General features: G+C 44.6%; 3 protein-coding genes across 7 annotated transcripts; 1 reads left to right on the top strand and 2 right to left on the bottom strand.

The window, feature by feature from the left end:
* Positions 1–505: 505 nt before the first annotated feature.
* On the bottom strand, positions 506–10897 carry tdrd5 (tudor domain containing 5). Of its 3 annotated transcripts, none has more exons than XM_064331333.1 (16): positions 10669–10897; positions 9853–10344; positions 9158–9321; positions 8845–8928; positions 8692–8748; positions 8315–8459; positions 8015–8196; positions 6098–6318; positions 5610–5819; positions 5151–5217; positions 4801–5001; positions 4544–4693; positions 3992–4105; positions 3509–3664; positions 1847–2015; positions 506–1225 (listed from the first exon to the last, which is right to left on the bottom strand). In XM_064331333.1, the coding sequence occupies exons 1-16, from the start codon at positions 10895–10897 to the stop codon at positions 1080–1082; spliced, it is 2787 nt and encodes a 928-aa protein (XP_064187403.1). In that variant the 3' UTR covers positions 506–1079. The 3 variants fall into 3 exon arrangements, with proteins under 3 accessions (XP_064187403.1, XP_064187405.1, XP_064187406.1); XM_064331335.1 differs by having other exon boundaries at positions 3509–3661; XM_064331336.1 differs by having other exon boundaries at positions 9880–10344.
* Positions 10876–17540, top strand: nphs2 (NPHS2 stomatin family member, podocin). Of its 2 annotated transcripts, none has more exons than XM_064331337.1 (9): positions 10876–11031; positions 12698–13208; positions 13330–13433; positions 13781–13853; positions 14223–14305; positions 14430–14633; positions 15653–15708; positions 15929–16007; positions 16745–17540. In XM_064331337.1, the coding sequence occupies exons 2-9, from the start codon at positions 12866–12868 to the stop codon at positions 17009–17011; spliced, it is 1209 nt and encodes a 402-aa protein (XP_064187407.1). In that variant the 5' UTR covers positions 10876–11031; positions 12698–12865; the 3' UTR covers positions 17012–17540. The 2 variants fall into 2 exon arrangements, with proteins under 2 accessions (XP_064187407.1, XP_064187408.1); XM_064331338.1 differs by lacking the exon at positions 10876–11031 and adding an exon at positions 11965–12078.
* axdnd1 (axonemal dynein light chain domain containing 1) lies at positions 17493–26937 on the bottom strand. Of its 2 annotated transcripts, XM_064331331.1 has the most exons (25): positions 26456–26843; positions 25893–26068; positions 25566–25669; positions 25198–25294; positions 24789–24874; positions 24618–24674; positions 24247–24355; positions 23794–23915; positions 23570–23710; positions 23176–23280; positions 22886–23006; positions 22304–22405; positions 21985–22151; positions 21762–21828; positions 21301–21535; positions 20981–21197; positions 20790–20883; positions 20504–20706; positions 20037–20127; positions 19772–19912; positions 19449–19511; positions 18891–19016; positions 18691–18782; positions 18460–18587; positions 17493–17946 (listed from the first exon to the last, which is right to left on the bottom strand). In XM_064331331.1, exons 1-25 carry the CDS (start codon positions 26481–26483, stop codon positions 17831–17833), a joined length of 2988 nt encoding a protein of 995 aa, XP_064187401.1. In that variant the 5' UTR covers positions 26484–26843; the 3' UTR covers positions 17493–17830. The 2 variants fall into 2 exon arrangements, with proteins under 2 accessions (XP_064187401.1, XP_064187402.1); XM_064331332.1 differs by lacking the exons at positions 17493–17946; positions 18691–18782 and having other exon boundaries at positions 18460–18621; positions 26456–26937.
* Positions 26938–27154: the final 217 nt, after the last annotated feature.

Below are 27154 nucleotides of genomic sequence, written 5' to 3'. Positions count from 1 at the left end.
GTTGGTTTTCAGATAAGCGAATCATTTGAAATCACCCAGCATCCCCTGGGACTGAGAAAGGCAGGCAAATTACAGTCCCATTACTTCCTTAATTGAGCCCGCATGCTGGGTTCTGTGATGAAACTGACAGAATATCTGAGCTCATATCAGGCTCATGGGCTCCCTGTCATCCATGTCAAAGGTGAAAATCAGCACTGAGCGTGGTGCAGGAAATTACAGGCTGTTTCCATAATTTAATATTTCTGCTGTGCTCTCTGGAGCAGATGTCTCAGTGGGGGGCGGGCGTTGTAGATCTAAGGGAGGGGGGGGGGGGCACAGGAGGGCGGTTTTGGTATGCATGCAGACAGAATCAAGAACAGTCGTCCACAGGGAGGTCTGCACTGTGTCTGTGAAAAAGCCGATACTAATCTAACTAATTCACGTACAGGTGGCCGTGGAACCCACGGCTGACGTGAGTTGGCTTGTTAAGGAACATGCTGAGCTTTTTCAACTTCATGCAACAATATTAAGCTTTCAACAAAGCATTTATTGACAAAAATAAAATACTTTTGACATTATTTTTTTGCTGATGCTGAACACCAGTTTTGTTTTCCCTTTTTCTTCAATGAAAAATAAGAATCTATGGGCTGCTGAACTTGCAACTCCAATCGCAGTGATAGAAAGAAACTTTCAATAGATCCTCAGATTTCGGTGGATTTGGAATCTTTCAACAAAGATTCCAAATCTTTGCGCTGAAGAAACAAAATTTAAATTTCGAAAGGTAAAATTGTCCACACGAGAAGGAGGTGGTGGTAAAGAAAAGCTATTTCCCAGAAATCTCCACCTTTAATGCCTTCAGGAACAATATTCACAAATTGTCATGCATAACTGTTGTGGTATGGGAAAACTGGGGAAAGGATGTAATATACTCCAAAGAAGAAATACAGCAAAGGAAAAGAACAAAAATACATGTCCAAATAAGAAAATAACATGAAACATACATCCAGAACAGGTGCTCATCACACAGTGCTTCCATACTGTCACACACACACACACACACACACACACGCTAAGCCTCTTTAAAGCTTGTGGGTTGGAGGTCATGCCATCTTATGAGGGTACCAGGAAAGGAGGTGTGTCCCAGCAGCCAATTGGGCAGCAGGCCCCAGTACGGTGGGCGAGGTGTGGCGTAGCCATGGAAACAGGAAGCTGGTGACGGGCTGCTGAACAGCCAGGCTGGACACACCTGGACAAAACGGCACAACGTGAGACCCAGGGCCATTAGGCACACTACAGTACAATGGGAAATGCAGGTGAAAAAAGACACATGAAACCAGTATGACATTTGCTGGCAAGTCCAAATTTGAATCTATACTTTTTATAATTAGTGTGCTTTCCAGTACATGGTGCAAATGGTAACTGTAAAAACATTAAAAGGAATGTTAATTTGTAATTGTGTTGAGTCCCTACAGGTGCAGCCAATATATTGCTGCAAAAGACCGAATGATAAGTTTTTTTGTGTGGTGTTTCAATCTGTGTACATTGTGTGTTATAAAGAATTAAAAATTCAAAAGATTTCATCACAGATAGATGAAAATAACATCACTTAATTTGCAAAAGGCATTGTCTGATCTTATAACAAAACCTTAAGCTGTAAAAAATCAACAGTGCCAACAGGAAAAATAAGTTTAATGTAGAATACTAACAAGAATCTCGCGGTCCAAAATGGACTACACCCGTCAGCCTATCTGGCTGTACGATTGCAATCGATATCGATGCTTGATGAGGGCTAATCAGATCAGGGGCGCCTGCGTCTTTAAAGAGCTCCAGCCAGCCCCCCAGCCCCGGCACACGCTGAGCCTCCTACCTCCGCCACAGTCCCGCGTCCGTACCGGCGTCGTCTCCGAGCTCCACGGGCCGCTCGTCTCCGGGGCGACGGCCTGCTGCAGGGGTGGGGCCACGGGCTGGGGGCCGTCCTTCACTAGCCCCGCCCCTGACGCCGTCCCTCCGCCAGAGCCCTTCTGCCCAGGGCACAGCTTCGCGGACGACAGACGCGCAACAGAATGAATTTCACTTTAACTTACATACTTCAGCTACTGATGCCGTTCGTCGTTCTGACTAACGAGGACAAATACGGACTCAATGTGGCTGCGCTTCATTAGTTTGCATGGGGGGTGATTTCCTTTTTAAGTGCTTTATTCCCAGTTTTCTCTGCAATTTGTCTGTGCTGTAAAGCTTATCGCTGTGGATTCAGGAAAGAACAGATACGAGCGAGCTCTCCTCAGATGTGAGCTGCCTCTCCTCATCACGCCGCGGTCTGAAACGCCGTACAGCGAGACGCCGTTATCTCGGCAGACCAGAACCCTCCTATCCCCGGGCCGAGCTAAAGCCAGCTGCGTGTTCCCTGCTAGGCTGCAAGCCGCATTAGCACGGCCCAAATTCGATACCACACAGTGGGGCATACCCCTGCACTAAAACAGTGCCTTAACGGGATGAGACACCCAACCCTCCCAGCCGCATTGTTCGCAGTGCGAATCTGCAATGTAAAAACTTGCGCTTGTTTAATCCAAACAATAATCTTACCAAGGATGCATCCTCAAATACGTATTGACGTTTTCAGAGTACTGTAAATTAAATTTAAGCACCAATTAGACACATAGTAGATATTGTTTTCATAACGCAAATTGTTCCAAAACCTGAACATTATCCAGAGAATTCCCCTTGGCATCTTTTATCATTGACGGCTTTCTGTAATGGGCACTTCTCTAGCACTGAAAGCAACACCACCATTCATTTAATCAAATATTTATACTCTTATCTGCTCAGTAGTTTTCAGCCAAGAGAAAAATGAAAATGAGAACAGGAGATTTAATCTTCCCAGCTAGCCCACTGCAAGCTTGATTTCCTTTCAAAATCGGCATTAAATCAAAATCTGTAGCGACTCCTCATGGATTTACCAAAAACAAGGCAGCAGGGGGTGAGGCTCATTATCATTACCAGGCAAATTAACAATCAATTAACTCTTTACTCATGTACAACCCTCGCACTGAACCATCCACGCCGACAGGGCTGTAAGGAGACTCAATCATCAGACTGACAGGAGATATAAAAGAGTAATATAGGCCTACGTAAATAGCGAGAACCAATTTCTTTTGAGCACTGTAAGGTCGGCTATACACAGAATGCTGCTACATGCTAACCCAGGGTTACGGAACAAGAGAGGAAAAAGAGCATCCTATTACTATCCTACTACTCAGTGCTACTGTTCTCACTGCCAATGCTAGCATAACATCTAATGCTAGCACTACACCAGCACACTGATTAACACAAGGCCTACCTGAGTGGTTCTTCAATTAATGTGATTTTGTTTAAGGTGAGGTTCTAGTATAAGCCCTAGAGGGTTTCCAACCTCTCCAGCACAACTGAGTCTGCAAATTATCTTGTGGACTTGCAATTGTTCTCTCTTCATACAGATGAATGAACAAACAAACAAACAAACAAACGAATGAATGAACGCATGCGCACATACCAGGATCCCAGGGGAGGGATGGCGTTGCTCTTCTGCGTCTCCGTGACCCAGTGTGTCCTCTGAGGCACTTCCAGGGGTCCAGCCCTGGTCCCAGTCACTGAAGTACTCTGGGCCCTTGCACAGCAGCGCTCCAAACGGGTTAGCATTCTCTGCCTGCTGAACAGTTTAAACCGCTAACACCGCTTCTACACAGACACATCCTAATAAAACATACTCACTGAATTAGCCATCACCCCAGAAATGAGCCGTTTATGAGGGGAAAACGGAGTGAATTTCCCTGTTCCCTCCAAATGTGTGTATCACTTCAAACTTGTAAAAAATTGTGTTCATTACACACCATACCATACAATACACATAAACTGGAGGTAAAATTCCAAGGTGGCTTGAATCTTTGCACCCAATCCAATGCAAACGAATGATTTAAAAAGGAGAACTGCATCATCTGTGGGCGGGACACAAGGGTTGTTCGAGTGAAGGGCGCACCTGGGCCGGGCTGTTGACTTCTGGGATGCTGATAAACTCCAGCTCTGGCAGGTCAGGCAAGTCCACCTCTTCTCTGATTGAGTGAAGTTTGACCCCGCCCCCAGGAGAAGGACCCTGCAAACACACACCAGAGACATGAGTCACCTGCTGCCGACCGCCCTCACAACAACAAGCATTTCACCTGAGCTCACGTATTTTCTGCGCTGGAAACAGTGAATGAAATGTGTGTATAAATGTACGCGAGAGTCCATTAATTACACCCAGGTATGGGGAATTGGCATCCCCTACAGTTTCAGTTGATATAGGGCCCTTCCAAACAGTCCATCGAGGAACACCCAGAGAGAGCAGGCCTGAGAGTCACCCACACAGCAAACTGTAATCCATCTCTTTACTGTCTCAGCAGAATGGGTTTAACCGCCCCCTCAGCTCTGTCTCTGTGATTTACGGCGAGCTGGAAAACCTGTTGGTATGCAGCCCAAACCAGAGCTATAGTTCTGAATATCATGACCGCTACGAGAACATCTGTCTGCCAGCGTGAAGACAGCGCGATACCGTCTGTGGGGAACCCGGCTGGGTTTGAAGCTTTCCCAGGATACTCTTGTCTGGACTGTCCCCAGCAGAGCCCAGACTGCACAAAGCAGTCCTTTCCTTGTGCAGACCCGTCTCCATATACAGGCTCACTGGATTAAACTGGCCAAAAATCTGAAAAAAAAACCACTGCATTTATTACAAGTCCTATAGATCAAACAAAAAAACCGGATGAAAGATACTGTCAGTGTTAATATTCAAACGGTAAGTCAGCTGCTGACCACTCTGCTGTAGAAGGTGGTGCAAGAGAGGGCGTGGCCCGCCTCCTTAAGGGCGGTGTGTATGTAGACGTCCTCCTCAGTGTGGGTGTCGCAGAGGAAGAGGTGCAGCACGTCGTCCTGGTGGCTATGGATGGCGGCCACCAGGGTGCGCTCACAGCACAGCTTCTGGAAGCAGCTCACTGCGCTCGTGCTCCAGCTACCCTGTGAAATAAACGTCAGGCTTATGAACGGCTGCAGGCCAATGGAGATTTGTTTGCCGCACGGCTAAGTCATGTGTGCTATTCGTAAGGGGGCCAGTTGGGGGGGGGGGGGGGGTAGGCGGAGGGGAGATGAGAAAATGAAGGCCTTACACCGATGGGCCTGACCCCGGTCAGGGAAGAGGGGACGGCTTGTGCAGGCAGTTCTGAGTAACAGGACCTGGGAGAAACACACAGAGAGAAAACACAGAGTATATAACAGCCAGTCATTTACAATGTGTCCATTAATAGCAAGACTGAGCAATTAAACATTCATGAGGTCCATTCCTTCATAAACTGGACAGGGTGACCTCTGCCGTTTCACTTTGCTCGATGGCGTTTCCTTCGGAGCAATGCAAATGGAGATATCAATATTTTCACAATTAAAAAATCAATGCCTGCAATTTGTGTCATCACCCTTTAGCTCTAAAATTAAGTTCTTATTTCAGCGTACATTTATATGGCATTTCGCTTCATCCACCCGCATTGCCGCAGCAGAAAATGCATCAGCGCCTCAGGGCTACGGACGCAGAGCCTATGGGGAATATGTAGGCGCGTGGTGCAAACACGTACTTGAGGAACCGGAGGCTGCTTGTTTCCGCGGTGCTGAGATCCCCAAAGTCCACGTAGTACACCTCCACCTGCCCGCGGTTCAGGACGCGGTGGACGATCACGCGGTAGAACCACATGCCGCGCGGCGCGATGCAGCACACCTGGCCGGGGCGGACGTAGCTCTCGGGCAGCCGGTAACGTTCCGCCACCTCCGGGCAAGTGTAGCAGGTCCTGCCGGTACACACAAAAACCTCCGTCAGAACTTCTGCCAGCCGACTGCAGCTGTCCCAGCATTGCCTGCACTACATTTGAAGCCCTCTGGCTTTGTTTCTTAAGGAGAGGTTCTAGTATAAGCCCTCTAGGGTTTCCAACCAACCTCACCAGCACAACTGATTTTACAAATAGTTTTGTGTATTTGCATTTGTTCTTTCTTCGTGTGAGCGAATGAACGAACAAACAAACGAATGAATGCAGAAGAAGGCCTCAGGGCGGCAGACGAAGCCTGAAACCTCATTTCGATCATCATGTTCTCCAGCGCCCGGGCCTCCTGGGTCTCGTGGAAGCGGATGTAGAAGTGGCTGGGGGACTCCACCCGCTCCACCAGCACGGGCGCCAGCTCCCGCTCCCGCCTGCGCGTGGGGGGCCTCAGCCTCTCCTCCCGCAGGGCGTCCGGGGGCACCAAACACATCCCGCTCATGGTCAGGGCCGGGGCCGGGAAAGCGTCCACCACCTGAAGGAACAGACGCGACGTTAACTTCCAGAAGCTTCTACTGAAATCAGAATTTCCACTGTACAGCGCAGTTCAGCTGGAATCAATTGCTTTTATTTCAAAGCACTGGACAACTCTTGCATACAAGACAATGGTATTGCTAGCCACCAAATTAATTGAGAACAACACTTTTCAATATCGTTAATCGTTGTTGACGAAGTCCTTCGGGTCACTCGATGAACCTTTGTCATAAGGGAAGCTTGTTTTCATTGCTTCTTCCTCATTTATTGGAAGTTCTGTCGAGAGCCAGGAGCTTGTTAATTCTGCGCCGTTTGCCTGCCTGGTCATTACGTTAAGATCATATCCCACAATAAGCAAGGGCACAGGGAGTACCATTACACTCATCTACTGGACGGAGCTAGAATTGGCTGCTATAATCATAAGCGATACAGAACACAGTTGCGGGGGAGACATAAGTTCAAAGTCATTCGCTTCAATTCAGAGCAAACTCCATTAGTGCGACCAATACGTTTTAAGTGAGATTTTTATCATAGCAAGGCATCATAAAACGTTTTAATCTTATGCTGAAAGGCAGTAAAAACCAAAATTTTATAGCGGAGACTACCTTTTGCCAAAAACATCCAGTTTTTACAAGCGAGCAGTGTTAAGTACTCTTGACATTGACTCAGTGCGGATAAATTCACAACAAAAGCATAACGAACATGCAGCGTAATCGCTAGGAACACTCAATACTGTTACTGTCCTTGTAAAGACACAAATGATGAAATTGTCATAGCAGACCAAACACTAATGACCATGAGTAGAAAAAGACAGAAGAAAATGCTCATTCTAGGTGCACAAGCAAAGCTACAGGAACACTGGAAATGGGCAGGATCTGAGACACAGGCGTGCCAGCAGGGACGAGCAGACACCTCTTCATCGGGGACCTTCATGTGTGCAAACAGGTTGAGCGGAGGACGTTCTGAATCGGTGCGAGTCTGGAGCCAATGCTGACCTGCGCACTGCTGAATGTGATTCTGCAGTGGCACACCACCAAGCCCACTGACATCCATGACTCAACTAGCACCACTATTATTGGACACAACGGATCGAGGAACATTGAAACTACTGAAAATTATTGGCCCCATCACTCCTGGGGCTTTTGTTCATGGACGAAAAACTAAACAAGCATCGGTCTGAAGATTTTAATTGCACCCACACGATGTATAGCCAATACATATAATATGGCAATTTAAAATACCCATAAATTAATGTACTTTTCAGATATAGTGCTAAAATGCAATTGGTTGTGCTAATAATATCTTTCTGCATGCCCGGGTACATAAAGACACAGTGCCTGATCTTCTGCGTAAGTCACTCTGGAAAAGCGACTTAGATAGGTCTGCTAAATAGCAAAATCTAATACATGTATGTACAGTATACATATTAATGGTCCTGCAGATACAGTAATCCAGTGATTAGAGTGTAAATTTAAGCCTTATTTTGAATGCTTTTGAACCAAGCTTTCCCTCATTCCTCCCTCATTCATTCTTAAAGATATATTTTGCTTTATTGTGCTGTAAAACAGCTGACTCCCACATTATTCCGGCAGATTTTCCACAAATCTTCAGAATTTTCTTTGATGCAAAATGAAAGGAAGCGGTCGGAAATGACATTTTATTTTAACGAATAAGCCGAAGGTGCGTTCACGAATCACCTGACTGAAAGTCTTGGTGGTGACCCTGAGGTCAGTGTCCACCTCCAGGACATCCACGCGTTCCCCTTCCTTATCCCTCCCCTCCCAGGGAGACTCCTCACTGTTGAAATAGTACCCTCTTTTCGATGGGTTCAAGGATTCAGATGTCTCTGTGGCAACGACGCCATTGTCCTGCCCTCTCCCTAACAACAAGAGAAAATGATTTGGTGAGGCAGAAACAAAGGGATGTAGTCTTCTAAAGTAAGTGCTTGTCTGTCTAGCAGGTGAGATAGCCAGAGGGTGAATCTGGGATTGCCTTACCTTGTAGGTTGCCCTTGACGATCCAACTGTTTGCCTCCTTCTCAGGACCTGGCTCCAGGTAAAGAATGTCACTGAGCGCGCTCACCATCTCCGTCACACTCAGGAAACCGCACTGGACCACTGGAAGGGCCACCCCAATCACCCTCTGAAGACATAGGTCAACACTGCACTCAAAAAGGCTGACAGATCCAGAGCCAGATCCGGTCATAAGAAATAAGTCCCTGTACAGCACCAATAAATGACACCAAAAATAAGAACACACCTGTGTGTTTTGAACCCTCTTCAATCACCTAATCATTATTTTAAAGTACTGAACCCCTGCTTTCAGGTCAGAAGACACACAATGCGCCAGAGCTACATTAACATAAACGTTTTACCTTGAACTCCCCAGGAAAATCATGGATGGAGATCCCCTCACTGTTTTGAGCAACAACCTGTGAACCACAATACTTTGTCAACATTTATACCGCAGCCCTTCCAAAATATCAACCATACAAATGCACAGGAGGCATGACGACAGTTTGGCTGACCTGGTGAAGCTGTTCCTTCAGTTCAGGGCTGACGGTCCCTGCAGCCCCACTCTCCAGAATGCCATTCCTAAGCTCCTCCTCCAGCTACATTTCAGAGAGGCAACAGACGCTGGTTTGATATCCTCTGGTTACCTTTCCTTTCAATTTAACAGGTGCTACTAGGCTTACTTCATCTGCCTATTACCTGGCTATAGTATATCATCAGTAACAGCACTACTTTGGGCATTGGACTGCCCCGCAGATCCTCTTTCTACTCAGCAGGCAACACAGGCAATATAAATGAAAGAGGAAGGAAGAGTGAGAGAGGCGAGACCTTTTTAACACACTTCTCGAACGCCTTTTCCTCCAGGACGGGTTTTGGCGCAGGCCTGTTGACCTCGCTGCGCCGCCTCCCGTCCCCCGGCGTGCCGCAGGGGCCCGATTCCTGGGGGAACTCAGGCTTGTTCTTCTGACCGTCTGTGAGCATGTGCTTTACCCCTGGGGTGGACAGTGAACGCAAGGTAAATATTCTACAGCAGAACGTCACATCTCCCAAGGTCCACACCGCAACAGCGTCATTCAAATGACAATTCCTGTACTCTTTACACAATTGATCGATACAATTCCAACAATGTTATTTTTTTACTAAGAAACTAATTATTTTATTTAATGGCCCACCACTGCCCGCCATCAGGAAAGAAAAGCTTTATTTATACAATTACAATATGCAAATATCATTGTGGTGAGTCACTACCACCCCCCCTTATTGCATCACCTACCACCATCCTCCGTCAACAAGACAGACTCACATACGATTAGACTTGTCTCTGTAAAGGTAATACACATATACACATAGACAAGGACGAACACACATTCACAAGGACGTACAACTGTACCAATGGGGATATTGGACAAGACAGGGACAAAGACAGAAAAAGACAAGGACAAGAGGATGAAGGCAAACATAAAAAACTATGAAACTTCACACCACATACTAAAAAAAGAGACGTAACCACAAACATACAGTACAGTAGAAAAAGATGGAGGTGCTCCCACCTGTGCCCACTGGAGCTTTGTCTGCACTGGGTATTGACGGCGGTGGTGACAAGGCCGGTGACACAGTTTGTACCAGGGGCTTTTTGGGGGTTCTGAGCATGAGAAGTGAGCCCGTTCGGCTCTGCTTGATGTCCACAAGGTCAGAGGCCGCCGCCAGCATCTCGGCGATGGAGTAAAAGCCATAGTGCATCACCTGTAGGGGTCGGCCAAATAGCCTGGCGAAGCAGGGCTCCAGTTCTGATAAGCTGACCGGCCCCTGAGAGAGCAGCTGTCGCAGCTGACTGCGCAGCTGTGCAGGCAGAGCTGGGGGTGCGTGGCCTCGACGGGGAAGGTGTAGAGGGACGTTCAGCAGATAGCGAGGAAAGTGTGACCCCAAAACTTGCTTCCGCGCAGTTGGTTTGGATTTGGGGTTTCGCTGTTTGGACACCAGCTGTTCAATACCTTTAGTGGTCTTGTCCCCAACAACTACGGTCGGATGGATCAAAACAAAAATGAATATAAAACATATCAATAACAATTTGAATATACAAGCACATGTATTTAATGTAGACATACTGTTACGCACTTCTGTATTCTTTCCTTCTCTGCTGAAGAACAACGACTGAGCAGAACATACATTTTAAATATCATTACAGCATTTGCTGCAGCTGGTCGCCAAAAAAACGATTAGAGTCATAAAAAACAATATCTTATTAACACTGGGAGCAATTAAAAATATTGGCATGAGACAGGCGTGCCAATCTCTGATTAATGCTTGTAATATTATAAGATAAACTACATTAGTGTTACCCTTCAGGACAAGACTTCCATCTGAAGAGTAGTCCACAGATACCACATCCGGCATTTCTTTGACCATGTCCAAGATGTTTCTGAAGCCCAGAGGCCTGAGGGGAAGCGGATGGCCCAGCATGCTGTAATAGTCTCTTTTCAGTTGCTCGGGGCTTAAGCCGTTCTTAGCAGAAACAAGGAGAGAGCGCACATCCTTCTTCAGTCCAGAGAGCACCTGCTCCTGGGTCATGTTGACAACTAAATGGAATGGATGGAGGACGCGGTTAGGCAGTGTGCTAGTTTGTTTTTTCCCTAAAGTATAAAAATGCAACCTGTGTCGATAGTACGCGTCGTGTTTTATGGGAGCCACAAAAACAGCCTCAGGTAATTTAGCTGATTAGCTACAGCACTGAAATAGCTATAAAAATATTTATTTGCAAGCACATGGATATGTAGCGATGAGAAGTAATCTCAAAGCCTTACGTGAATCGACTGTGTACTTGCACCATTGTGCAAAATAGGATGCAGAAGTTCAAGCATGTACACCCAGTTTTGCCGACTGATTGCCTAGTTCACTTGGCCACATGAAAGCTGTCCCATATTGAGACAGCTTAGCACAAAATTAGCCAGCTAGCCATGACGAATCAAAATGTATTTTTTAATACAAATGCAAACAGTTGTCTATTGTTTTGTATTATTAGTAATCAGGCTTGCATACACACAGGCCAGTATGAATAAAGCAAGTGACACTGCAACTGCACAAAATTACGGCGCTAAGAAACACTTCGTATTTGTATAGCTGGCTGGTTTTCTGACGCATTAGGGCCCCAATGTTTCCGTAGCCATGTCGATATAACTTTAGCTAGACAAAGCCAGCTAGTATAAGCTCGTGCTTGCTAAAATGAAAATAAATGACAAGGCCTGCAAATGCACAGTGGCATTGCAAGATTAGGTGGCCTACCAGTTTGAAAACAGTATACATTGATGCATTTGTCCACACCAATTAAAACAAAGCAGAATAAAACAAAATACATTATAATAACCCACCATAGATTTTTTCACCTCACTATATTTGGCACGTGGACAGAATGACTCCTGTGTAGTCTCCAACAAAGCTCAGCGTTGACACGTCATCCAGCTTTTTTTTTTTTAATGCAATTGCGCTTAGGCAAAATGGAGGGCACGTTTTCCCATTACCGTACGAACACAGTATCAAATAGGAAGATAAAATAACTATGCGAGCCCTTGTTCTTTAACTCTTAAATTAACATTATTCTCAGAAATTAGATACGCATTATTTACTGAATATAGCCATTAACAGTGTAATTCAGTAATTAATATTGAATTTCAAACCGAAATGGAGATCAATTTTCTTTCGTTAGAAAAGCACATAAAAAACAGCTGTTCAGTACTCGCAGGGAGGAAGTGAAGGTAAACGAGTTCACTGGATATTTTAATTAAATAATGTTAGGGAGGGATACTGTGGCTTGCCTACCCCTGCTCCAATAACAAATAACCCTGACCTCAGCTTTTTCCAGTTCAGAATAACCTCTGACTCTGCACATTCCTCACAGACACGCACTAAACCCCCCCACAGCAGAACAAAGACACATTATTGACTCTAATGAAAGTGCTCTTTAGTCAATCCAGTGCCTGTTTCCCGTCATTATAAAACGCATAGGAAAGAGAACAGAACATTTCTGACGCATTCCATGTTTAAGAAGCAACATAATTATCTTTGTGTGATTTTTCTTTTTGGTATATATAGTTACAAAGCTAACATGGAGGGTGAATCAACCACAAAGCAAATTGGCCAAAACTCTCAATACTTTCTTAAATAATATAAATAATTAATTAACATTTGTTTGTGCTGAAATTAAAGAATATATTTTTAATCATTTTGATTGACTTGATGTAAAAAAAAAAAGTATGTTTTGATTATCTTATGAGCCTCCCACTTGCACACACAGTCTTCTGACATGTACAGTAAGGAATGCCACTATCTCATCTTGCCTTATATACCACCTCCTCTTTACCTCTAAATACACAGAACAAGAGAAACGATCATACCATCACTCAGTTAGAGGATCAGTTAGCAGTGTACTTGCACAAGGAACCGACTGTTCAACAGAAAACCGACCAGCAGGCTAACCCTTCGATTGTTGGCTCTATATAAGAGTAAGGCTGAGTCCCAGACCCAGGGCTGTGTTTCCGTGGGATGGTTCTTGCTGTTGAGAGTGGTGTCAGCATGGACAGAAAATCCAGCACAGCCTCCCCTCGCCGCTCACCGAGGGAAGGAAGAGAGCTCAAGAGGGACAAGTCACATGCCTCCGGAGGGCGACATCACAAAACCAGCAAGGCAGAGAAGCTACCACAGAAAGTGCGGAAGAATGGGGAGCCAAATGAAGAGCCAGAGGCTTCAGCCAAGACAGAGGAACTGCAGGAGGGTTCAGACAAACCTCACTCCACTGTTGTCAACGTGGACAGTGTGAGGGACACCAAAGGACAAGAGGAGACCGAGGAGTCCCTGGGACTCCTGGAGAGGGAGTGGCAAGAGGAAGGTGAGAAACGTGGAGTTATATACAGAGACCAGGAAAACACAGGCACAGACATTCACATACACACATACAGTTTACATTCAAACAACTGAATATTATTCCTTTGGTGGATGTCTTTTCACAGGTGTGAAGAGCAGGAGACCTGGCGTGTGTGAGTGGCTTCTCACAGGTTTGGCCATTCTTGTCGTTATACTCTCCTTTCCCCTCTCCATCTGGCTGTGCTTGAAGGTAAGATATGAACTTCACTGTTTGGTTTCACTGTAAGTAAGCAAATTTACCAACTTTAACTTTCAGTAGTAAGAAACATGCTCTTTTAGAAGAAATGGTTCCAAAAGACTCCTCTGCGTAGAGGAATCCTATCTAGTATAAGGGTTATTTGACAGGCAGAATGACTCAATCTCTGAGCTTTTCACCAACCATACGGGGTCCCATAAAGAACTAATAAAGGTTAGTCTATGGAGACAAGTCAATGAATCCTGTTTCCTGAGAATGCATGATAAATCTAACTTAGGAAAGTGAGTGGCTGTGTTGTGTATCTTCTATTGTTGGGTCTAAGCCTGTGTGTTGATCCACAGATAGTGAAGGAGCATGAGAGAGCAGTGATCCTTAGACTGGGGCATCTTCTGCCAGGGAAGCCCAGAGGACCAGGTCTCTCCCCATTTTTCCATGATTGAAAAATTGTCATCACATTTTTAATTTGAAACAAGTTTGAAAGAACTGGCCCTTATTCAGATTATTGTGCATTTCTGTCATGTTTAAAGGTAATGTGTGTTTTTTTCAGGATGCGTGTGTTTTCAGTTAAGGCTTTCTCACTAGTTTAAAGCACAATGCATCAGATACAGCACACCAATGGGGTATTTCACTACAAAGGATAAAACCATGTATATTACTGTGTATTGCTTACTTTCATAGTAAGTTTTACTCTCCATTTACAATAACTTTCTCAGACTGTTTGTTCAAATACAACAAATGTTTCATGTCTCTCCTCCTCCTTCACTCAATGCTTTTGGGACCTAGGACTCCTCTTCTACCTCCCCTTACTGGATGTTTGCCAGAACGTGGACATCCGACTGAAAATGCTCAAGGTCCCCTCTCACACGGTAACTCATCTATCTTCGCTGCCCTTCAAGGAAACAGACAATGCGATCCGCATGAAAGTTTAATGCAAATGGAATGATTTCAGGCATAATGCCATGAATCTTTTACTGCCCGCGCGGCGTCCAGGTGGTGACGAAGGACCTGGTGAGCACGGAGCTGAGTGCGGTGTGTTACTACCGCATCGAGAACGTGACTCTGTGCTTCACCTCCCTGTCGGGGGTCTGCGCCGTGCTGCAGGGGCTGGTCCAGGCCTCCGACAGGGAGGTCCTCGCCCGCCACACCTTCACCCAGATCCTGCTGGAAAGGAAGAAAATCGCCCAAGAGATCCAGGTGATGACCTTTTGTCTTTTGGTAACATCCAGGGCCTGACTACTAGCATGTGCAAAACCTTTTAGCATACACAGTTGTGGAGGAAAAATACATTTGTACTTAGAGAATGTAAACTGTTAGTGGAAAATTACTGTGGGCCTTTTGTAAAATAACATGTTCCAGGTGGGCACTCCTGTAATTGCAAAAATGTTCTGGGAGTACTAACAAATGTAAATTAATTTGCTTAAACAACTGTTCTCCACAGCTATGTCCTGTCTATGCTACAAGTGTCATAGTAGCATAGTTCCTCTCTCACTGATATCATGTATCAAAGCTTCTCAACCTTGATTGAAGTTTCTGTGTAGAACTGAATTATTATTCACCAACAATACCAGTAACGTGATCAAAGATTGGCTATGGTATTTGTTTTGTGCCAATCATCGGTTGTGTTATTAGTTTTGCATGTGGTATAAAGTTTTGCACATGCTAAAGTTCTTAGTAAATCAGATCCTTACAGTACCTTTTGATTAAGGGCCCTAACATTGGCACACATCACTGCTTATTGAGATGTAGAGCAATGAGCTGAAGGACATCTCTGGCTCTTGTCAGACTGTAGGTTGTCGCAGGTTTCACAAGCCCCCAGTTCCACATTAAGGAAATCAGTTTGACTTCTTTACCCCTTGTAATGACAGCAATTTGAACATTGTCCTTTACCGGACTGGACCTAACATGGTCCAATGAAGTCAATATAGCTATAAATTAATACGTTTTATGCTGTCACACTGAGGACGACACCAAGGTTAGATTGTGCTCTGTGCTTTGGCAGTTGCTGCCAAGTGTTCTTTGTTCTTACGTGTTCTTACATATCCATTAGCAGAAAGACATGCGTGCTGGGTTTACAAGGTTTAGACTTTAGATGAAGCATAATGACAGGTTTGAATTAAGTAAAGGAAATTTAGCAGAAGCACCATATAAATACATGAAGGTGAGCATCTCCACACTGCAGTTGTAATGGAAATCATTTCCATTTCTATATACAGGTGGCGCTAGATGCTGTGACCTGCCAGTGGGGAATCAAGGTAGAGAGAGCAGAAATGTGAGTAACGAAGGGATAACAGCTCACGTACAGTACATTACTGCAGATTCTGTAGTTCATTCAGAAATCGAAGGGATCTTTACAGATGAACAACTGAAATGTAAATATCTCACATACAGTACTGTGCTTCTTAAGCTTTCTTTAACACTCTGGCCTCACGGTTGAACAGATGCGTTTGAGTGCATCTGACGAGCCTCACAGACTGTGCTGTGAATTTCAGAGAGGACCTGTGCGTCCCGGCTGAGCTCCAGCACAGCGTCGCCGCCGAGGCGCAGGCCAAGAGGCTCGCCCAGATCAAAGTGAGTGAAATATCCCTCCCTCACGCGCCTTTTAATTGGACGAAATGAAAGGGGAAAATAGGAAGAGAATCGCTGATGAAAGGGAACTAATTTGTGACAGGGAACAGCTTGAAACCCTCAAAAGAGTGGACTCTCATTACTTTCACTGTGTGCATGTCGTGCTGTCATCTTGCATGCAGTATGTATCATGGAAACATTTATATGCTTATTTAATCATGAGCAGCAAGAGGAACCAATAATAAATTATGAATTTATGCCACCGCACTTCAAGAAATGTTATTCTGAAAACAAGTCTTGTTGAGACATGCATTACGCTCTTTGAAAATAATGTAACAAATAATAAAGGCAGCACACAGCCTATACAAAAATATTGTATAGGACTGGCCATTTTACATAACAATCCTATTCCATTTCTATATGTAGGCCTGTTGTACATTGCATATTTATGAAGGAGACCCAGGGACTGTCACACCAACTGTCAACACAAGACCTGAGAATAATTATGTATATCTGAGAAGCCTAAGTGCGTATTGTGTGCATGTGTGTTTGTTTGTGTGTATAATATTGTGTGTGCGCGTGTGTTTGTGCGTGTGTATGTGTGTATAATATTGTGCGTGTGTTTGTGTGTGTGCGCATGTGTTTGTGTGTATAATATTGTGCGTGTGTTTGTGTGTGGGTGTGTGCGTGTGTGTGTTATGTGTGTGTGTGTGTGTGTTATGTGTATATGTGTCTCACAGGTGATTGCTGCAGAAGGGGAAAAGGCTACTTGTGAGGCTCTGAAAGCCTCCATGGACTCTCTGTCTGGCTCCCCGGCTGCAGTTCAGCTGCGCATCCTGCAGCTGATGCACACTCTGCGCACGGAGCATCCAGCGCTTGTCCTCACTCTGCCCTCCGACCTCCTGACCCTGCCTGCCAACCTCTCCGCCCCCCCCAGCCCAGCCAATCATAGCCTCCCGGCAGACTCAATCACAAATGATTCCCACAGAGACTCACCCATGATGTAGACAGTAACCCTGTTACTCTCATATTAAGCTCTCCAGACTATGAAGGGGAAATGAGAAAATAACTACTAAAAGCAAAGATGTCCACTCCTTGTCCTGGAAATCAAGAGCTCTGAAGATTTAAGAAATGGCATTAAAAGCCTCCTGGTGATAGACACTGTAAATTACAGGTGATTCAGGTTTGATGACTCTGGTTAAGTTGTTAACAGCCAATCTGGAATGAAGGCCTGATGATTTTCAATGAGCGCCACTTGAGTAAAAATTTAAATTTAAATCTTATCAGCTCAAAAATAAATTCAGACAGGAGAACATCACACTGGAACAACCTACAAACAATCTGAGACAAAAACTAAGCAACATATCTAGTGGAAATGAAAAATAGATGATATCAGCAACTTGGGTAATTATTTATATATTCTAAACATGTATATTAACTTGATGTTTATATGTTGCCTCAGTTATAAAATTATGAATTATCATTCCATTGTGTATATTCCATTTTGTTTTTATTAATAAAATCTACACAAAACAGCATGCAATACATTATTTTGTATTCATAGACACCATAACAATTTCATATATTCACTTCCAACAGTCCCGGTTTCCTCTTTTTCAAGGCAGTGACCTGATACGTAACAGATAAACATTTCGCCAAAATGAAAATCCCATACGTTTAGTTATGTCCAGTACAACATCCTTTTTTTCAAGACTGAATTCTGCACATATTCAACACTGGGGGTTTTGTTGTCCAATAGATTTTTTCAGTACAGTTTAATCCCACTATGCATTTTCTGGTGGGTTTTGGAATAGGCTGTTCTGGGGTCAGTGCTTCTTGGGTGCACGGCGCTGCTTGGGGCTGGGGTCTGGTTTCTGACTCACTGTTCTCGGGTCAGCAGTCACAGCCCTCTGGGAAGTCACAAGCTCTGTTTTTTTGTTCTCTGAAAAGCAATAACTCGTGTTAGGTGGGAGGACCAAGACATCCAGGAATCTGATTACACAAGCAAGATTAGATGGAAAACTGAGTAAAACTGAAAGCACCTTACTATGCAGTATTCACATTCCACAAAAATATCCAGCCCTGTCTCAATTGTGAAAATTATAAAAGGATAAAATGGATGAAAGCAGAGGGCTAATCTAGGCCATGACCTAAGCATGAAATGAGAGGCTAGCGCTGTCTTACATCTGTCAAGATCCACCTCAAAGTGGATTTGATTGTTTTAATGATCACAAAATTACAATATAATTTAATTATTACCATGATAATTCTGCTTTGGAGATACTACATCTGTGAAGAATGTCAACTGAATATGAATATGGCGGCAGCAGATGGAGGGGCAGTGAACCTTATGAAGGCTTAATACATCAGCGTTACGTGTGATGCACTGTCTTCCGCATGGAGACGGCAGCTGCAGGAGAGACTGCCTCGTGGTGTGTGCAGCGGCCTGGCTCACCCCTCAGCTCCACGGCTCTGGCCTTCAGCTGCAGCTCCAGGTCCCAAACCTTCTCCAGGGCCGCCTGCAGCGCTTTCTCCGTCCTCTGGGCGTGCTCCTCCGCACTCTGCGCTCGGCTCTCCGCACCGCTACCACAGAACGAGAGATGCGGGGTCGGACCACCTGACCCACGCAAAGGCCCATGTATACGGACAGAACGCAAAAGAATTTTTCAAAAATAAACTCTCTTACAGCAACTGCAGCTGAAGAGTCTGTACTGTGGCCAGGGCATCAAGGTCCCTCTCAGTGTCAGGAGTCGGGGATCGTGCCACGTCCTGACTGGTCTGACACACAGAGAACCGACTCAACTTTTCCCAAAATCTGAAATTCACTTTCAGCCACTGCTTTCCAGTGCACAGTCCTTGTTCTGAATACCGAGGCAACGTACTCACCCTAACTGGCAGAGTGCTTTCTGGTCCTGGGGTGGTCTCAGCTGTACTGCTGTCATGACCTATTGACTTCCTGGAATAAGATCTCTCTGTGAACTTCCCCATGGGCTCTGAGTTCTCTTCCTCTCCCTACAGAGGAACAGACATGGAACAGCACACCTGGAACAATCTGGAACATGGCTTTGACCACACAGGCTAAATGCTGTATGCCAGGCTGCAGAGAGCCCTTCAGGAAAACTGCCAGGAAAGAGAAGCTCGTCTGATTTTTGAGAATAACACTTCATGGTACCCTGCTGCCTAAAGCACGGTGAGTTGTCATGCCCTTCAGAGGGATTGAGAAGGCAGAAAATAAACTCTGGCATTAAGCTTAGGTTTACTATTATGGCTGAGTCTGTGAATTGATTTCCTGGGAATATGGCATCAGGGATCGTATTATGCTTTATTTTCTTCAGTTCACTGGAGCAGGAAAGCTTAGTGCGGGGGAGAACTGCTCTGGTGGAAGTCCTAATTGACTCCCTAATCAGTGTTCAGTCCCAACCGTGCCAGCGTAAAATCACTGACCTCACTGACAGCCTCTTCCTCCACCTCCTCTGTATCCGACGGTGGTTCCGTGTCTTCGTCCCTCTAAACAAACAGATGGGGGTTAATTACCGATGAAAATCACAGACCACAGTTCTTTTTAAAATATCATAACATACCATAGACAATTTTGCTAATAGCAGCTTACAGCTGTTCTGCTTCTACTTTTCTCCCTTCAGTGCATCCATTATGCCTAGTTTACATTATTACGTCCAATGGTGCTCTTACCACACAACACATCTTTACAGGCCTGAGGCCTGCAGGGAGCAGGGTGGAGGTGAGGGGGCGTAGGAGGACTCACTCACCATAGAGTCCTCACTGGTCTTCTCTGAGGGAAGGATATCCATGATGGACTGGGAGACCACAGTCTCTTGTGCATCAACTGGAGCTCCTTTAATATCCAACAGCAGGCAACGACAGGCCTCTGTCCATACTTCACACTCCCGCTGATTGCCATACACACGTTCCATGGAAAAACAGATAAGTGACAGTTAAACTTCCTTTAATGAAAGAGGTTAGATGCAAACTAATATGCACTGTACAAATAATGTGCCTTTTGCAGGTTAGCACCTGAAGCTTGCTGAGCTCAGCCAGCTCGTTCTCAGACTCATCCCCAGCTAGTTGTTTCTGAAGGTCATCCTCAACAATGGGCAGGCAGGAACTACAAAGAGAATAATCCATCCACTTCACATTACACAGTGCCTTACCCATTCGCTCAGAACAACCACAAGGTGCCACAGAACCTGATATGGCTTATGGCATTTCAGTGGCATTCTGAATGTAAATGGACAGAAGCCTGGTGTTACTGAAGTCCTGAGACTATTCTAAACAATCTTGTTATATGCAGACCTGTCCGCCTAAGGCTGCAGCCAATATTTTAAAGCTTTCAAAGCCATATAAATTCAGTAAAAAAGCATTAGTTTTCTGACAAATTGGGCTGACAAATATTGATTTGTGATTGATGTGCAATTTACACACCAAAGCTTTGAATGACACTATTAGTTGATTAATAATCATTTAACACTGAGGGCAGCCACCTTGTTAGGTACTTGGAGAAAAGATCCAGTTTTTGTGTAAGGCGTTTGCCATCTTCTTCCAGCTCTTGAAAAGAGACCGTCACAAGAGCATGGGGGACAGGGTCTGAATGCAGGGGAGGTTCCTGGTCATCACTAAAATCAGGAACCATTAGCAGAAGCAGGTCCACCATCCAGCGAGTCAAGGCAGAGTGGACGGAACTTGCCTGGCATCACAGACACATACACACATACAGTCAATGCAAGTCAATCAGCATAAGCAGTGTTGTCACAGTGACCTGTACTGTACCTCATCAGAGAGCCTTTGGTTCTCGCAGTCAAAGAAAATGTCTTGCATTGAGACGAACTCCCGTAGCATGGCAAAAACACTGTTTATCTCAATCCTACAAACCACACAAAAAAGACACATATATTACTAAGCAGCATAACTCCAGTGGTAGTCTGACTGGCTTCTTTCTTAGGCCTTCTCCTTTCCCATACCTGATGTGCACTGTCTTCTTGACCCTCTCACTGTCTGCCCATGGACTAGATACTTGGAGCATGGCTTCTTCAGTTAGCTTTGTCCAGCTGCCAAGGTCCTTTTCCAAGTTCAACCAATCAGATTGTGGAAGCGTTTCAGTCTGGTCTTTCACAGTCATAAGTTTGAAGGTCCAGCGCTCCATTGCCCCGATTAGAGATATCAGTAATTTGTGTACACCTGGAATATAAGGAAGGAATTGATAACTACAACTGCAATGGCACAGAACCAAGCAGGAAGATTCATTATCTTTGCCTCTTCACGCCCAATTTTGAGCTCTGACCGCTCTCTCCAGTAATGCGGGTCCCCAGTTGCTTGTGGAGCTCGGACACAGCCCTCTCCAGCTCCCACACAGTCTCCTGGCCTTTGAAGGGCTCCCCGTCGGGTCCAGGGTGTCTCCTAAAGAGCTGCAGGCTCACGCCCACCCAGTCGTCCTGCAGCTGTGACAAGTGGTTGAGGGTCTCCTGGCAGGAAAGCAAGTCCTCTCCCCCATAGCGCTCGCACTGTGCAGTCAACAACTGCAGAGAGAGACGTACCCTTAAAATGTGACATGCACTGCAGGTTTTCTGAGGAACTGTGTCAAAAGGAATTGCAGGTTTTCTTTTTTCTGAGGTTAGCAGGTTTTCTGAGCGATAATGTTAAAATTAATTGAAGACAATTTAAGGCCATTTAAGTGTAATTCATGTTACATTAACACACTTAAAAATAAAATTTATCACCGTACGAATTTGAAACATCTCTTACCAATGACCACTGTTTCAAGTCAAAAAATAACTTGTCCTGTGATTCTTCCAAATTTACATCTGGTCTGCTGCAAAGAATTAAGCAAAAAAAGCAATAAATAAATAAATCCTAACTGATGAAAAAAATTAATTAACAGTGAAAAAAAACAAATCAGTAAGGGCTGCTTGGTTTGGGAGTTCAGTGATTCTGAATATCAGTTTTCAGTAAACCCCATCCCACTCACTTGATATTGGCCTCACAGAAGGCCTGCCATTGGGTGATGCCAGCCTGGACTCTCCTGATCTCCTCGCACTGTCTCTCCTCTGTGTCGTTCAGCCTCTGTGTGAAGGCGGTCACCTCATCCTTCCACTGGTCTGTCAGCTTCACGATATGCCTCATATCCTCTGTGTCCTAGAGGGAGGAGGATGACTGGTGAGAAAACCCTGAACCAAACTCCAGGCCTTCTTACTGGCTGACAGTACTGTGCTCAACATGACACTCTCACAGTAACCAAGGTCTAGAGGAGCCAGTCATGCTCAGGGTCCATGGTAATGAAGCCTCACTTTGGTTGTCAGCAGGGCGGTGAAGCGCTGGGCAGTTTTGATCCAGGCCTGATTGCTCACATCAAGTCTGCTGGCCAGCTGGAGTTTGTTAGCCTTGATCACCTGAGAATTACACAGGACAGACACCCTGTCTCCGCTGACCTCAATGTTACAAATCATTGTCGGACCCCAGGAAGACTAGCTGACGTCACGGCATTAGCTAATGGGGATTCTAATAAACAATAAACAATAAACAATCTCTCTCATCTATGTGTGCTACTACCTGGCTGTGTCACTGGAGGCGTAGGACTTGCCCTGGGTTCAAATGACTGCACAGTGTATATCAAATGCACAGTGATAAAAAAAGGTCTAGAAAATGACATATGCATTTAAATTATGACTTTAATATGGCTTTTGACATTTGCCTCAGAATAGAATCAAATACTACTGTGATTATCTTCCATGAAAAAGTTATCTTATCTTCCAAACCTGTTAATCCCTCAAGAGCTATAGCGGAAATGAAGCTGCTGGAATTAGACTATGAAGAATCTGAAGCAGCTCTTCGCACAAACAAATGGATGTGGGGAGTGAGTGCCAGCGCACCTTGACTGCCAGGCTGTGGGTGACTTTGCTCCAGAGGTCCCTCTCGTCGGTTAGCCTGATCACCTGACCCTCCAGCCTACGCCGTTGCATCTCATACAGCTCACGGTGCTCCGCCACCAAACTTCAGGCAAGAACAGGCAACTGCATCACTGCCCTTCACCCTCTCAGCCTTGCTCTAATCATCCTTCGTGAATATCTCTGTGCTGTTTTCACTGGGGCCACACACAGTGAATAAAGGCCCTGGGTAGATGTTTCAGGAGTAAAGGCATTAGGATATGGGGGTGTCTTACTCTGAGGTCCTGTGTAATTCCTCCTGTGCCTTGGCCAGATTCTGCTGAGCCCTTTCTGCTTGCTGGGACACGTGTTCATTGTGACCCTTAATCTCACTCAGCTCACTGGAACACACACATCAACAGGGACAGGTAGGGAAATGTGTCAGGAGGAGAAACATGAATTAACTCTGCACAGTATTACTTATATTAATTTATTTTCACAGGCAATCATGGAAAGACATTGTCAAAGCAAATAACTTCAGCAACAAGGACACAGTTACTTATAGTATAGCCTCACATCTGAATATGCATTAAGTGTCTATGTATGTATACTTCTATTTATAATAAGTACAGAAATGGACGCACAAGCAAGCACACATGCATGCTCACAGTCACGCACATGGAGCCTCACTTGTTGAGCTGGGTGATGAACTTCTTCAGGCCGGTGATCTCCTCCATGCGGCGACGGTCCAGGGCCCTCTGTGCCAGTGCCTGAGTGTGGAGCCCCTTCATCTGCTGGGGGATGCGCTCCAGCAGGGCCACGTACCTCTGTCTGCAGCAGGGAACCCGGCTTATGACACTGCATACCAGAGACACTAGCACCAATCACTTCTGCTCCACCGTGACCCCACTAACCTAAGCTTGGCCAGCAGCTGCCCCCTCTCTGCACAGTGCACGCTGACCTGACGGATAAGCTCGTGGAAGATGGTGGTATAAATGTCCTGCTCCACCCGCACCAGCTCTAGCAGGCCCTCCATCTAACAGAGGAAAAATGAATAAGATCTCAGCTTTATCATCACCCCCTAAAACACTTGTGTACTTTTTAACCATTGACCACATCACAATGTAACTTACTGAACATATTAATTTCAAACACGTACTGTAGCTGAACACTATGATACTTACATGACTTGTCAACATTGAATCAATATTAAGTCCAGCTAAAATGTATTACATAATAGGTCATAGTATTGGTCTTCTTGTGAATAACAGGCAGATAGTTGTACACAAAATATAAAGCATCAAACTGTATTTCATTAGAAAGTAAAGAATGGGAATAGGGATGTTTCTTAGCACATATCAGTAAACCTGTGAAAGGTTCTCCAGCTCTGCATGCTCCTGATTGACTCCTGCCTTATCCAGCATCTCATCCATCACCTTCTTCAGCTGCAGGACTTCCAGTCGGCTGCTGGGCTTCCTATTAATTCACAATGTTTAACTGTTTTTTAAACTTTCTCATTTTCCTCCCTACTGAGAGCTACTCTCAGTTTGGGGATATAATTTACATTTTAAACATGAGTGATAACTGAGCTTCAGCAACAAAATGTCAACAGCAGCAACATTAAAAATCGCAACATTCAAGGAACCTGTATTAAACCCTTTATAGCACCAACCCTTTTCCAATTTACAGATACAAATGTCTCTAACTGATATTTTATTTTACTGACATTGTCACTCACATTGACGGGAAGACTCTCAGTCTCTTCTCCTCATCTTCCAGTAAGACTGTGTATTTACTGAAAAGAAAAGGAGAAAGTAGAAAGGACAAATAACCATAAAAAACTTGAGTGCAAGACAGAAGAGAGTGCATTATCACCTCAGGTATTTAGAGTAGGGCTGTTTCCACTCACTCTTCATAGCACTTCAGCCCCATCACCCCTTTGTTTTTCACAACGTGATATTCAGCAGGGATCAGGCTCTCCTCCAGACTTGGGTCCTGTGGTGTGAACAATACGTATGCATTAAAACAGCTACTGGGCATGTATGGTGCAAGTTGCACAAAGTGTTGAGTCAAAATTTCCACATGGACACAAAATTCAGTCAATGACTGTTCTTCACACACAGGATCTAAAAATAAACCTTGCAGTGGAGTCTCACATCCAAACCACTCCATTAGGGATCAACAAGCCAGCAAAATGACCCAGGTGAAGTATGCTGGTCGTGAAGGGCAACCACACCCATTTTAGTCAAATGTCCTAACAGTTGTTATCTGCAAAGGCTTAGGCCTCTGTTAAGAAAGCCTCCTCTCTCTCTGCTTGCCTTGTGAAGATCCTGGGTGCTGCCTCTCACAGCAATTTCAGACAAGGGTTTCCTGGTCCTCTGAGAAACCATGGCATCACACAGGAAGGAGATGTCCCTGGACAAAAAAAAAAAAAAAAGCAACAACAAAAAATTGGATCACATCTTCATGCAACCATAAAAAGTGACATTAGACAGACAACAGGTCCTTCCATGCCAAGCCAATCAAAAAGAGGGGGGAAAAAACAATTTGGTGGCTTGACTAACCTATAAACAATGAAATATATGAATCATACCTCCCAGACCAGGATTTTTAATAAAAGGTGGAAATTGTACCTGGAATGCATCTAACCATTTTTTCTAGACTTTTAAATTGGTTATAATGTTACCTCCCAGCTCCAGTTGCTGAAGTTGGTTGGTCCAGAAGGTGTTTGTATTTCTTGCGAGCAAGAGGATGCTGCCAAACTGCATCTGTGCGGGGCATCCCACAGATCTGGCATAAACAGTTAAAAAAAGCAATGACACCATCTTTAAAACACATGCATTAAATAACTGAAGTCATTATTAGGCGATGTCTGAGGACATTTTCTCGTTTATGCATAGGTATTTAACTTTGAAAATGAGAAGTTATTGCTGAAGCACTAAGAAACCCACAAAATGTTAAAGATGTCAGTTGTCTACACACAAGATAAAATAATGAACTGTATTGCACTTACCTTGAAATCTTTAGGCGTTTTGGTGATTTTTGGGGCCTCCAGAGATCTCTCCAGGGGACTGACCGTAGAAATGAGGGTGGTAAGGAGTTCATCAGGGATTAAGTCATTGTGTAAGGGCGTTAGCTTCATTTTGGATCGCTTCTCAGGGACAAACTTCTCTTTCAGCTCGGGTAGTTCTGTATAAGTAGTAATGATATACATACAGCGTGTAGATTGGAGATGGTTTCAGAAGTATAGAAAGAGAGTGCTTCTTTATGCCAGACAACAATACTATGCTTTAAATATCTGCGTAGCCTATTTTCAAGACCCTATTGACGGACATAGTATTTTGTACCCATTGTATCGTTAAATTGCCAATCACTTTTGATTATTTGAGCAGATCATTGGCAGCTGTTGCTGACAAACCCATTCGTAATGCACTACAAAGCTACCAAGCAAGTTGTCCAGTTCAATCATAATTGTGCAATGCTTCAATATTAACTTAATTTACTAAAATTTTACTCTGATTCCAATGACTTGTCAAACGCAAATAGCCAACGTTCCAGCACATGATCGTAATCTACCTCTCATTTCGTCCACTTTAGAATTCATCCTTCGTCCCTCCGGCTTGGTCAAGGCTGGAGGTGATGGATGTTGTTTTATGATCGTTCTCAGTTTTGCCTCGATAGCCCCCCCAAAAAATAGACACCTGCCGGACCGTTTTAAAAACTTAGGCGGCTGGCTTCATAACTAGCAAACAATGTATTTCTTGTTTGGGTCCGTGTAGCGAAATTCTTTCCCGATTAATAGAAACGCTTTATGGATTTAAAACTAATTGCGTAGGCTATCTGTTAACCAACAAAACACTTTGTTTCTGCAAACCATCGCTGTGAACGCTGTCCGAGACCAAGGTCCTGACGTATCTATGGAAAACAGAAACATCCTGTGCGTGCCTTCAGAGTTGCCTGTAAGTTGTGTCCCGTTACGTATTGCGTAACGGATAGCTAGCAAATATAAATTAAGACAATGTTATTTGGTTCTAAGGTCAGATTTACAACCATGTTAACCATGCATACTCCTGTATTAAAATGACAAGTTCCTCGTGCTTTAGCAAACAAAATAACGGCATACACGCACACACACACACACACACAAAAGTGTATATAAACATAATGCTGTATTTAAATTCACAAAACTGTTTTATTATATTGTTTAATTCATTTTCGGAATACTATTAACAAACGAAAGTCAGATGCAGTGTCCAGGAAAGCGATCATGGTTTG

This window comes from Anguilla rostrata, chromosome 4, assembly GCF_018555375.3.
Source record: "Anguilla rostrata isolate EN2019 chromosome 4, ASM1855537v3, whole genome shotgun sequence".
NCBI classification, from domain to species: domain Eukaryota; kingdom Metazoa; phylum Chordata; class Actinopteri; order Anguilliformes; family Anguillidae; genus Anguilla; species Anguilla rostrata.
Note: the sequence above shows the minus strand (reverse complement) of the source record. Positions and strands in the feature narration are given on the sequence as shown.

Bases quoted from the DNA above. Each gene is read 5' to 3' on its own strand.
- nphs2 (XM_064331337.1), top strand. From the start codon at position 12,866: ATGGTTCTTGCTGTTGAGAGTGGTGTCAGCATGGACAGAAAATCCAGC. The intron at 13,434-13,780 runs GTAAGATATGAA...GTTGATCCACAG, and splicing joins CCATCTGGCTGTGCTTGAAG to ATAGTGAAGGAGCATGAGAG. The intron at 14,634-15,652 runs GTGATGACCTTT...TTCTATATACAG, and splicing joins AAATCGCCCAAGAGATCCAG to GTGGCGCTAGATGCTGTGAC.
- axdnd1 (XM_064331331.1), bottom strand. From the start codon at position 26,483: ATGAATTCTAAAGTGGACGAAATGAGAG. The intron at 24,675-24,788 runs GTGAGTGGAAAC...TTTTCTTTTCAG, and splicing joins GGGCTGAAGTGCTATGAAGA to TAAATACACAGTCTTACTGG. The intron at 22,152-22,303 runs GTGAGGCTTCAT...TCCTCCCTCTAG, and splicing joins CCGCCCTGCTGACAACCAAA to GACACAGAGGATATGAGGCA.
- tdrd5 (XM_064331333.1), bottom strand. From the start codon at position 10,897: ATGACCCAGGAGCAGGTGCTCTCTGGACTGAAGAAGGATGTGCGCTCT. The intron at 6,319-8,014 runs GTGATTCGTGAA...CTGTTCCTTCAG, and splicing joins CCACCAAGACTTTCAGTCAG to GTGGTGGACGCTTTCCCGGC. The intron at 2,016-3,508 runs GTATGTGCGCAT...TCGTCCGCGAAG, and splicing joins ATCCCTCCCCTGGGATCCTG to CTGTGCCCTGGGCAGAAGGG.